We start from the raw sequence: 12,888 nt of genomic DNA, 5'->3' as shown, positions 1-12,888 counted from the left end.
CAGTCCATCTTTAAAATGCCACTGTATAGTACAGGCCTGGACTGGGATTTAAATAGGCAGTGGCATTTCAGGTAGACATAGACCCAAAAACCCACCACCATCCCACTAAATAGGACAGAATATGCCAGGGCCTCCCAACCTTTTTACCCATGAGCCACATGCAATTATGAAAAGCGTTGGGGATCCACACAAGCATGAAACATTTGTGTGGATGCTAAATATGGGCTGTACTTGGTAGTCCCTATGTGGATTAGCCTACAGGAGGCTCTGTTGGGCAGTACACCTGTTTTTATGCAACTAAAACTTGCCTTCAAGCCTGGAATTCAATAATAGCACCCAGGGCCATATTTATATAGCGGCACCCCTAGGCCCGCTGCCGCTTGTCACCCCATCTCCTCCCCTTTATTTGCACAAATTTTCATCATCGGGACCGGAGCAATGGGGATCGGTGCAGGGGAAACTTTGAAAACTATTGTATCCCCAATGTTTCGGAACCAATGTGGGTGCGGTTGGGCAGCATGCCGCCCCTTACAAATCTGCTGCCATAGGCCCGGGCCTTTGGTGGCCTTTCCACAAATCTGGGCTTGATAGCACCTAGTTTTATGCCACTTGGAGCAACATACAAGGGGTTGGTGAGCAACATGTTGCTCAGAAGCCACTGGTTGGGATCACTGGTCTATGGCATCTTACAGCTGCCAAATCCACAGGTTGCAAATCTGGACCTGGTATAGTGCTTTTCCTTGGAACTTTGAATTTAAAAATACAATTATAAATGAAAGCACAACTACAGACTAATTTGTTGAAGCTTATCAGCTTTTTTCATCTTCATATACAAAGCCAGGACAGTGGCTGTACACAACAACACCTTCATATAACAATGAAAGCACAAACACAGACCAAAGCTTCTCCTTGTATGTAAAAGCAGCAAACAATTTGAGAGGGAAATCGGGTTTTGACCATTTTCAAGGAAGACCCTAAATGTTCACTCCACTTGTTTGTACCCCCAAAGAGATGATGAGCATAATTATCATGTTTTGACCATTTTCATGGAAGACCCGAATTGTTCTCTCCACTTGGTTGTAACCCCAAAGAGATGATAAGCATAATGCCTATGGCACGGAGCATTTTGACTGGCATTGTAATCGGTGGAAAAAAAAAACACTGGACACATCTCTAACTTGCTGCCACCTCTTTCTGCAGTTATATATGGGTGACACTTTGACTAAAGGTGGCCATAGATGTAACAATTACAATCTTTCTTGGAAAAGATCTTTCCAAGAAAGATCGTTCGTTTCAATACACACGTGTAGAGCTGAATCGTCAGATATACAGGTAGAAACAATAGAATTCTACCTGTATCTGATGATTCAGCACTAACAATGGTCGATGTTCAGGTGCCTCCAAAGGCACCCAATCAAAATTTTCTGTCCAGTCCAATCGACAAGCTGACTGATATCCAAGTCTTCTGGCGATATCGGTTGGCTCGTTTCCCACCATACACACACCGAATATCGTATTAAAATTTGTTTTGTACAATATTATCTGTGCATCTATGGCCACCTTAAGGCAGTTGTGGTGGTGACAGATGAACCCCAGAGTGAGCATTTCTGTGCTGAGGTCTGCTTGTTGTTTATTCAATGGAACACACTTGCACCTTTTTTTTGTTTATGTCTGTTCCGCTAGCACGGCCCTTTCCAAGAGAAACCTTGGACACCATTTCCGCTACTCATCCATACAACCCTCCATGTGAGCATGTGTGATCGGATAGACCTTCAAGACGTCTCTAATGCCCAAAGGGGGAAACATTTTGGAGAAATGCAAAACAGTTCCAACAGCGATTTCCATGCTGGAAGAACCTGTAACACATTCCAAACGATGTACCTTCCCCTCAGGCAAGAAAGATTTTAATGTCTGAACTAGATTATGTATATTTTCACAGCTTCTTTTTTCACTTTCCGAGGGAAATTAATTCCACTCCTACTGTCGCCGTGCATAAAGAAGTCAGTGAGATAGTGAGGATGAGGGGGATATTTGGGTTTATTTACTGATCTTTAGGCAAGAGACCCTCCCCCCGCCTTCAGCTGGACAGCAGCGAAAGGATCCTCCTCCAGCATTTAAATCCATATATTGCACAGCTACCCTCTCTTTCTCATGGGCTTCTCTCTCAGACAAACACCGCCTGAACATCAGAACTTACTGCCAGATGGCCTGAGAGCAAGCACGGTGCAAAGTCCTGAATGTAGAAGCCAAAGCTGTAAAAGTGTTTGCATGCTATCATACAGACGATAATACATGCCAGTGACAGCCATGTGTCTACAGGACTCCAAAAAGCTAAAAAAGGCAAAGCTGACAAGAAAGGTAACCTCGTTTTATTTGGCTTTTCTCCCTACCCCACCCCCTATTTTGACTTTTGCAATCCTCTATGTATGAAACATTAACCCTCATGCTTGTTGGACATTTATATTAAGATCACTGACTTAACACTTTAAAGGCAAAAAGATCTGTTTTTAGAGCTGCTTCCCACCATATTCATGACAACTATACGTTTAAAGGCAAATTAAAAAATTCTCTGGTAATAGGGTGGGGATCCAGCTCTTCCAAAACTGCATTGGTGAAAGATGTGCCCCCATGACAGTCAGCATTAACGGTTTTTCCTCCCCCTCCAGTAATAGTCATTTTTAAGGCTTCTGCCTTAATAGTTAAATCTATTTGACTGGGGTGGTTGATGGTAGAGTAGATGCCAAACTTTGGATTGTGTACATATGAGCATATTGATATTGCTGAGCTTATATAGGGATTGCATTCTGGGCTGGTGACCTTGGGTAATGGAAGAAACCAAAGCCCTAAACTTAAAGTCAAAAATAATGCATGAATGTGCAACATGTTCCCCTCCAAGCACTGGTGTAACTCAATGTTACTGGGCTCCACAGCAAAGTAATTTTAGGGTCCCCAACATTTCCAGAGTTTGTCCTGTTTTACAAATATATGTTGAAACTGCCCATTCATTAGGGCTTCATCGGGCCCCCTATACCTCCTGGGCTCCTCTGCAGCTACAGGGTCTTGTAGTTATGCCCCTGCCTCCAATTGTTGCTAAACAACAACTCCCAGCATTCTCTTAGAAAACCTATTGACTATGGTGGCTGGATCACAACTGTTGGAGAGCTACTGATTGCAGTAAATAGATCAATAACTGTAGGTTGTGTAGGATATTTTGTGTTCCGGATGGAGAGCTCGTTGCGTATTGGGGTCCTGATCTAATGCCTTCTCTGCGTAAAACCAGCGCTGATTGCATTAGGTTGCAATTGGAAATTGTAAATGTGAAAATGAAAGTTGACATTTCTCAGCATCACCCTGTGAGCAGAGCATGCGTGTGAGTCAGTGCAGCTCCCAACACAATGGACAACTCCCGCTGTATCTGCTCATTGTGCTTATATGATCGTGCCTTGCAGTAGTGGCACAAGGGTCTTAACCCAAATGGCAGTTAGGATGAGAATTGGGAAGAATGGCCACTTGCTATCTAGATCCACCTGACAGCTCAGCTTGAAGGCCAGTTAGGGTTAGCATATGGCTGAACGAATATGATATTTTCTGGAAAATTCTGGAAAGCTAAGGGGGATAAAGAATGGACCATCACAGGGGACTTGAACTGAAAAAGCCTGACCACTGCTGCACTACGGCTTCCCTAAATGCCTGCGCTTTTTTCTGCACACTTGAGCTTGTTCTTTAGCGTTACAATAAACAGCCGACCCTATTCATTCCCTGCACCTTTCTTTACAATGCAGAAAAACAGCAAAACAAAAAAAAAATGATGGCAGTGTGTGCCCAGCTGATACTTTCAGAAAGGGCAAATTGTGAACAAAGTCCCAAACGCCTTTCCCATATGAAGGGTTGGAATGAGATGATTTACACTGTTGTTACAGAAGTGTAATGTATATGCTGATGTTGTATTGACCCAACTGAGGCTTATTTTTATTTTGCTAAGGATCCTATTATCTTGTCTGCCCTACCTATGAACAGCTGTGCACCCATGACCTTACCCCCCTCCCTTGCTCACACCACCAAGCAAACATTTCAGTGTTTGTCCAGAGACTGAGAAAAAGGATTCCGACATTGGATGCAATTATCCCATAGTCATTGTGATTGCTGGCAACAATACTGTATTTAATGTACAGTAATTTCCTTTTGTAAGGCATTAACCAAATGTAACGCAATATCTGTGTGAAAGAAAAATAAAGTATTTTCCTCTAGGGGTTCATTGAGCTGCTTAAATGAGTATTTCACCTTTAAATTAACTTTTAGTATGACCTAGAGAGTGATATTCTGAGACAATTTGCAATTGGTTTTGTATTATTTGTGGTTTTTTGAGTTATTTAGCTTTTTTTTTTCTCAGCAGCTCTCCAGTTTGCATTTCAGCAATCTGGTTACTAGGTTCCAAATTACCCTAGCAACTATGCATTGATTTGAATAAGAGATTGTCATATGAATAGGAAAGGTCCTGAATACAAAGATGAGCAATAAAAAGAAGCAATGACAATAAATGTGCAGCTGCAGCCTTGAAGAAAAGTCTTCTTCCACTTGGGGGTGCCAAATGTTAGGAGCGATCCTCTTCTGGCTTCTTCTCTTTTCGCGGCTGCGCATGCGCAGTAGAGAGAAAAGCCGAACTTTAACTAAAGTTTCGTTCTACTGCGCATGCACCTGCCCAGGAAATTTGAAGAAAGAAGAAGTGGTGGTGCTCATTGGTAAGTATAAACAATCACTTGGGGGTGCTTAACATTTGGCACCCCCAAGTGGAAGAAGACTATCCTTCTCCTTTAAAAAAAAGGTCCGTTTTTTAAGATGGGGTCAGTGACTCCCATTTGACAGCTGGAAAGAGTCAGAAGAAGACTATGAAATGAAAAAATTAAGGCCAATTAAAAATTTGTTTAGGATTAGCCATTCTATAGCTGGGATATAGTCAGGTGATCCCACTGGTGTCTAATAAAAGGGCAGCCAAGTTTGGGAGTTTTACTTTGAAAGCAGCTAATAAGTTGCAGGTAAAACTTAGTCCCTCTGTAAAATGTATAATGAAGCAATAGAATTGTTAATGAATCAGATAAAATTGAGCGTAGGACTGGCCAGATATGGGATGACTTTGACATAGTTGGCCAGCTTAAATATATTGCTATATATGGACAAATAATCCCTGTTTTGTTTAAAGGGTAAGGCATTTTTCAGTAGCAGTATGCACAAAATGTGGCTGTCTTAAATATATTGATAATGGGTTGAGTGCAGAGGACCTCTTGTATTTGTCTATATATATATATATATATATATATATATATATATATATAGATATATATATATATATATAGATATATATATATATATATATATATATATATATATATATATATATATATATATACTGTTCAAATGACCAGCAACTCCAGGGGTTTCAGTGAAAAGTTTTGTATTTAAATAAGTGCAGTTACAGCCAACGTGACGTTTCGGTCCACTCAGGGACCTTTCTGATACGACACAGTGTGCCACCCAGACGAATATGTATATGCAACACAGTTTTGCAGGAAAATGTGAAGGTTCTGACCATAGATCTGATGGTTAATGACTAAGCCTTGTGCATGTGCTGTTTGTTTACTCCAGTCAGTCTGACTTCTGGGACACTGAGCTTCGCATTCCTTCAAGATCTCTAGAAGAAAAGTAAGCCCCATGAAAGAGCCGGGCAACATGCTGCTTTCCATGCGTAACCTTTGCCTCTCTCTGTTTGCATTAAATACTGACTCAATATTGTTTCTGATGTTCCTAGAAAGTGACACCGTTCCCATTCAGCCGGATGGTGCTGTGCCTGTCTCTTGTGTTTACACTGTACGTGGAAGCCACCAACGCTCGCTGTCTGAGACCACGTTCAAAGGAGCTGCTCTGTGGTTCAGAACTGGTAGACATCCTGCAATTTATCTGTGGACCTACTGGGTTTTACGTCAGTATGTCTGCTTTTATTACCTTTTATCCTTTATTTGAATTCATCCTTATCCAAAAATATATTCTTGTTTGCATCACTGGGTTACCACTGGCCCTGCAGTCGAATATCTCTAATGACCATGTCACAAACAGTTTTACTCTTTTTAATCAATGTTATTGAATCTAAATTCAAGTCAGTACCAGGTTTCATGGATAATTGTATTAACAAATTATTGCAACCTTTAATTATTAGTTTTTGGGATTACCCCTATTAATTTGTTGAAAGGTGATCTTGACATAATGGGTACCTGGGTGTACTAAGTAAGGACAATGATTTGATGGCCCTATGTGGACTGGCAGCCTACAGGACACTCTGGTTTTTATGCAACCTAAACTTACCTCCAAGACAGTAATTTGAAAATAAGCACCTGCTTTAAGGCCACATCCAAGGGGTTGGTGAGCAACAAGTTGTTCAAGAGCCACTAGTTGGGGTTTACTGACCTAGACCATTAGTTTCAAGGTTTATTGCCCATGTAGTTGTCAACAATTTGTAATGACACAGTCGGGTAATTCAATTTTTTTTTTTTAAAGTTAATATGACAATATATGAATAATTTGGGGTTTACTTGGCCCAGTGCCCTGCCTGCCTCCCAAATAGTTGCTCTACACAACCCTCCTCCCACCAGGGGTTGGCCAACTCTGCCACTCTCTAGTTGTTCCCTCTCCAATTGTGCCCCCAGTGTTTTGCCAAAGGAAATGCCTCTGTTGCCTACTTCTAGTTGTCACATGAATAAGACAATGTCACCACAACCACCATTGTGCATTTTAGAGCTAGATTTTGCTTTCAAAGTCATCTGAATAGGACCCCATGGATTCCACCAGGATAGCACAACTTTAAACAAGTACAAGAGACCTAAATCTGCATTTAAACAGAACTGCAGAGGTGCAATAAATGGCACGGCCTAATTATATGCAGTGAAGTCTACTGGAGATTTATTAAATATATGTTCCCATGAGTTAAGCTTGAATAAGTTAGACTTGAATGGCATTCAGGTTTTTATGGAGATTGAAAAAACTTTTTACAACTTTCTACAACTTTTTACAACTTTCACCTTGGGCAAGTGATGTCTGACTTATAAGACCAAGTGACCAAGAGAATAATTGACTTTCAAATCTGGCAAATATATTTTGGTGAAAAAATCAACAGGGAATGGGGAAACATTTTGATAACTGAGACAAATTACCTCTTACAGTAGTGATCTGCTACTTAGTGCCTACAATGTCTATCTCTTCTATCTGCAACATTGTAGTTGAGCAATAGTAGGAAATGCGCACATTGCAACTCTTATTGATACAGTCAGTTTAGGTCTCAGGTGCCATTGGCCCACTGGAAAACCTTGTATTAGAAAATACCCACTCTCCAAGCTATTTGTCCTCTTCTCTTCTATAATGTTCTGTCCCCATATGTAATAAAATGTGCTAATTTTGCCTAGTAGCAATCACCCACAGCAAACAATAAGCTATTTGCTTTTAACAGGTGACTCGTAAGCAATACCTGCTGGTTGGTTGCTATTGGTTGTTGCACCTGGGCAAACATGCCCCCATATGTAATATAAAGCAAAAAGTTTGCCTAGGAGCAGTAATCCATAGCAACCAATAAGATGTTTGCATTTAAACAGGTGACCAGTAAATGCTACCTGCTGATTTGTTACTGCCCCTGGGCAATCTTGGTGCTTTTTATTACACAACTCCACTAGCGTCTTCTCTTTACAAACTGTGATCTATCCTTCTTTCCTCTTTTTCTATTCAATGTTCTCATACAGAAATGGTGTTTGTAGAACCAAAAAGATTGGTGAGCAGAAGGACCACAGAGTTTTCCTAGAAACCCTGTTGGGCCAGTATTAAGACTGGATACCATTTTGGAAGGTTAATATTGCTCCACTTTTCTCATGCAGATTTTCATTGGTAACTGTATGAATTTGTCTAATATTGCTTTCCATCATGGATACCTAGAATGGTTTCTGTGACCTAATTGTCACCTAAGAACGCAGATAACCAGGCTTGTGGTGACAATCCCTTAAAGGAGAACTAAAGCCTAACCAAAGAAGTAGCTAGAAATGTTGTATATGATGTTTTGTGCTTCTGTGCCAGCCCAAGGCAACCACAGCCCTTTAGTAGTAAATATCTGTGTCTCCAAAGATGCCCCAGTAGCTCCCCATCTTCTTTTCTGCTGATTCACTGCACATGCTCTGTGCTGATGTCACTTAATGAGCTTAGGGACCCACTCACAATATACAGTACACATAGAATAGAAATGTCACAATATAAGGCTGATTAGTAATTAATACAGATAATTGCTACATGTCAGCACAGAAACCAGTGCAACTAGCATCAGAATTTATTAATCAGCCCTGTAGCATCAGCTTATATTACAGACTAACCTAATTTTCTGCTTGATAATTAGTGACGACCCCTAAGCTTAGCTTCTCAACAGCTGCTCAGAGCCCACTGAGCATGTGAGTGTCATAGACACTTTCCAAGATGGTGACCCCCCTGTGACAAGTTTGAAGTCCTGGATCATTGCTGCCATTGAGAAGCTGAAACTTTAGACTGGTGCAATAAGTTCAGTATATAAAATATGGCATTTTTAGCCATATTCATTTTTAGAGTTTACTTCTCCTTTAAGTGTGCCATGCAATGAGCCATTCCGTTTGTTCACAGAGGTAAGCTATTGAAACCAATATCACAAATGTTGGACATTGCAAACCTTGCATGAAGAAATCTTTTGGTGGGGTCATTGGACCAGATGCAGTGGTTGATTCTGCCCCATAAAAAGATATAGAAGAAAGGTTCAGTGTGTGCCTGAAATGATAGCAGTAAGATAATATAAGTAATATATAAATGCAAAAGCTAAAATGATATATCAGTGATATATCCATGCAAAGCTCAAATGATTCTGTTCTTCTGGAGAACAAAGTAAACACCACAGAATTCATTTGCATTTAATTTTAAGTGAAATTAAGCAAACACCTGTTTTATTGGGGGTATTTTTTCTTCTTCGACAAACTGAAATATAAACCAATTTGCAGCAGTGTTTACTCAGGGCACAGATTACAATACAGAATATGTGCACATTCTAGGAAAGTAATGTAACATTTGCACAGTGAATGCACTGTACCCTTGTAGGTTAAATTCTAGTATTAGTAACTGTTTAACATGTTCCATTAATGTTTATTATCAAATCAAGGTCCTCTTTACAGCCATTCATTTGGCCCTGACCAAAAAGAGATGGTGTTATTCAGCCCTAGTTCTGAATTCTTTTATTTTTTTTTAAAAAAAAGGATGTGTTTCTCACTTTGCTTTTTAAACTATTAGTTTTTTCGGTTACAAAAGAAACACAAAATACAAGGATATTACAACTCGTCTAGGGGTTCCTGACCCAGTAGAAGCATAAGGCCCAGGCCAGATATTAAAATAAATTACCCAGATCTAGTAAACCATACCGACCAATTAGATGTGACCAGTTAATTCTGCCTGATTGCTGTAGATTACTAGACCAGGAACAAACATTGCCCCTTTTGATATATTGTGAATAAGGAAGCCCTCCAGTGATTGTTGTACCGTAGGTCTAACTATTATTTAACCTGTCGGTTGACATAAGAAGCCATCTCAAAATCCAGTGACCTGTATGAAAGCCCAAGGCAACAGGCCAACAAGTTCCCTAACCTGAAAATCAATCTCATGTACATATAATAATATGTTTACTTTGTCCAGGTCTTTGACACGTGCATTATAATTTCCCTAATTTGCCTTAACTTGCAGGCTTGTGCTTTTAATTGCTTGTGTAGCTCCTATGTGACACCTATTATCCATAATTAAGTGGTGCACAACCCAATTTATTACATAGTCTGTATCAGGACAGCAAGCACTGAATGATTCCAAGATATCTTTTATTCATTTATTTTTTTTCTTTTCAGGCAAAGGAGCTTCTTTTCGTAACAGAAACCGACCTGGTATAGTTGAGGAGTGCTGCTTCTGTGGGTGTAGTGTTGCTATCCTCGAGTCTTACTGTGCGGCTCCAGTCACTAACTTCACTGGCAGAGAAGGTAAATTCATACCACGCATCACCGGTATTTGGTTTATTGGGACCTACTGTACAAGCCCCTTGCATAATAGTATGATTTTTAATAGGGCCTTGGTAATCTCCAGGCCTACCTATAGGAAACATGAGGATGGATCCAGTTAACAGACAACTACAAACCAAAATGAACATGGGTAGAAATGCTGTATTTTATATACAGTGTTGTATTAGACCCAGAGGTTCAGCATCCCTATAGCAGTAATGATCCAGGCCTTCAAAGTTGGAAACAGCAGCCTTCCATATTGAATCTTGTGAGGCCATTTTTGAGCACCAGTGGCACTGCACATAGTGTGCTCTAGACTTCTGTTGAGAAGCTAAGCTAAAAAGATACAGAGAATTTAACTGTATTAAGTGGTTACTATTCCCACTATACCTGTATTTGGTCCCATCGTGTAGAGCAGCGATCCCCAACCAGTGACCCATGAGCAACATGTAGCTCACCAAACCCTTGGATGTTGCTCCCAGTGGTCTCAAAGCAGGTGCTTATTTTTGAATTCCTGGCTCTTGGCAAGTTTTGGTTGCATAAAAACAGATCTATTGCCAAACAGAGCCTCCTGTAGGCTGCCTGTCCACACAGGGGCTATCAAATAGCCAACTTATATATATATATATATATATATATATATTATAATATAATATAAAAGCACAGAACTGCTCAATATACCTACCTTGTCTCCCACACCTGGAATGTGTCATAACAGGAGCTTTTCTGCTAATACCTACAAACCCTATCTGTTCCCTATCCGCAACTTCCATAAATGTGATATAGACACAGGGGTCAACTAGGTCGCTAGGTAGATACTTTTAATTAGGGTTGGCAGTTGAGACCCACGTTGGGCGCCAAATATTGTAGTACAGACAAAAAAGTACTGCTTTCTAGGTTCTTGCTAAGGTAGAACACTGTTACATGAGACTCCTCTCTAAACTGGGAAAGGGATATCTCTCGTGCAAGTAATCCTAGGCAACAGTGATTTTTAAACTGTAAAAAATTATTTATTGGGTTGAAAATAAGGAACTTCACATAGACATAGCTTCAATAAGTCCCATAGCAGATAGCATTTCACTTTCATCAAGTAGATAATGGAGATGTACAACAAATCCTTCAATAGGTTAAAATCCAAAAAATTATTACAGATATGGGATCAGTAATCCGGAAACACATTATGCAGAAAATTCCATGTTACATTAAGGCCCCATAGACTCCATTTTATACAAAAAATCCAAAAATTTTTTGTCTGTAATAAGAAAACAGTACATTGTACTTGATCCCAAATCAGATATAATTAATCTTTATTGGAGGCAAAACCAGTCTATTTCGGTTTAATTTTTATACTATTTTATAGTAGATTTAAGGTATGACAATTCAAATTACAGAAAGATCCATTATCTGGAAAACCCCAGAATCCTAGCATTCTGGATAACAGGCCCTATAACTGTAGTAAATATTTAGTATTAAAACACATGCACCCTGATCACTCCACACGGAATCCTCCACACTCTAATCTAGCAGGTGTCTACTGGGAAAGTATCGTTACACTTACAAAAAACTATTAATGATGTTGGCAGAAACGGTGTATATTTTGTGTATGAACTTATTTTTCTCTCTTTTTGCCTTCTAGAGCAAAAGTCCTAAGATCATTCTCCAAGACCTATGCCACCAGTTTAAAACATATTCAGGGATGTCCAACAAATACAGAATAAAGACGTTCACTGCCTCTGAAATCTGCAACAAAGGGGGAAAATGGAATTGTCTCAAGCCTTAGGAGACCCAAGTAATGGAGTGCTCAAGCGCCTTTGGCAAAGATAGTTACAATAAGCTGTGAATGAGCCCGAGACCGAATTGGCTTTTCCAAGATGATAGCTGGCATGGAAATGTGTAAATGGCTGTTTAATTCCTCGCCTTGCTGTGGATCATTGCAATTTCATTTACTATTTCTGGCTTTCTGCTTCCAATTCAAAAGTATCTTCAGTACCTTAAGAACATTCAGAATTTGGTATATTGAGAGTATGTTACAGGCCAACAATTTTAAACTAGAGACCTGCAGGCCTAATGTTTCATGGAAACTTAGTTATCCAACCAAACCATACGTTTGCCTGTATAAATCCCCTAAACGGTAGTACAAGTATGGGACCTGCTATCCAGAATGCTCGGGACCTGGGGTTTTCTGGATAATGGATTTTTCTGTAATTTGGAGCTACTAGTAAATCATGTAAACATTAAATAAACCCAATAGGCAGGTTTTTCTTCCAATAAGGATTCATTATATGTGAGTTTGGATCAAGTACAAGCTACTGTTTTATTATTACAGAGAAAAGGGAAATCATTTTTAAAAATCTGAATTATTTGGATATAATGGATTCCATGGGAGAAGACCTTTCTGTAATTCGGTGCTTTCTGGATAACGGGTTTCCGCATAACAGATCCCATACCTGCATAAGCAACCAAGAAGCAAGCATATCTTTGCTTGAATGTAACTTATCATATTTCAATATCCAGATAAAAAAAATCCAAGGTGACTGCATTTAAAAAACAAAATAAAAAACATTTGAATGTAGCGAAATGAAAAGAATTGATTTCAGCTGTAAGATAAGAAAACTGCTTTATATTAACCAAACAAGGGGTAAAAAGCTTTATTATAATGTGCCTTTTGGTTATATTTGCACAGTCCCGAGTCAGAGGGGCAAAGAGGGAAAGTAAATAGGAGAAATGTCTAGGTGTGGCTTTGTCGGAAAGTAAAGGTTGGGAGCAGTTCAGATAATTCATTCCAAGCATGGTACCTGTTGATGGGCTG

At 39.7% G+C, this 12,888-nt stretch overlaps 1 protein-coding gene across 1 annotated transcript; it reads left to right on the top strand.

Moving 5' to 3' along the window:
* Window positions 1–2,219: 2,219 nt before the first annotated feature.
* Window positions 2,220–11,972, top strand: igf3.L (insulin-like growth factor 3 L homeolog). Its single transcript, NM_001088668.1, has 4 exons — window positions 2,220–2,358; window positions 5,804–5,978; window positions 9,933–10,061; window positions 11,716–11,972. The coding sequence occupies exons 1-4, from the start codon at window positions 2,293–2,295 to the stop codon at window positions 11,727–11,729; spliced, it is 384 nt and encodes a 127-aa protein (NP_001082137.1). The 5' UTR covers window positions 2,220–2,292; the 3' UTR covers window positions 11,730–11,972.
* The last annotated feature ends 916 nt before the right edge of the window (window positions 11,973–12,888 follow it).

This window comes from Xenopus laevis, chromosome 7L, assembly GCF_017654675.1.
Source record: "Xenopus laevis strain J_2021 chromosome 7L, Xenopus_laevis_v10.1, whole genome shotgun sequence".
NCBI classification, from domain to species: domain Eukaryota; kingdom Metazoa; phylum Chordata; class Amphibia; order Anura; family Pipidae; genus Xenopus; species Xenopus laevis.
This window is presented reverse-complemented; position numbering and strand designations above follow the sequence as displayed.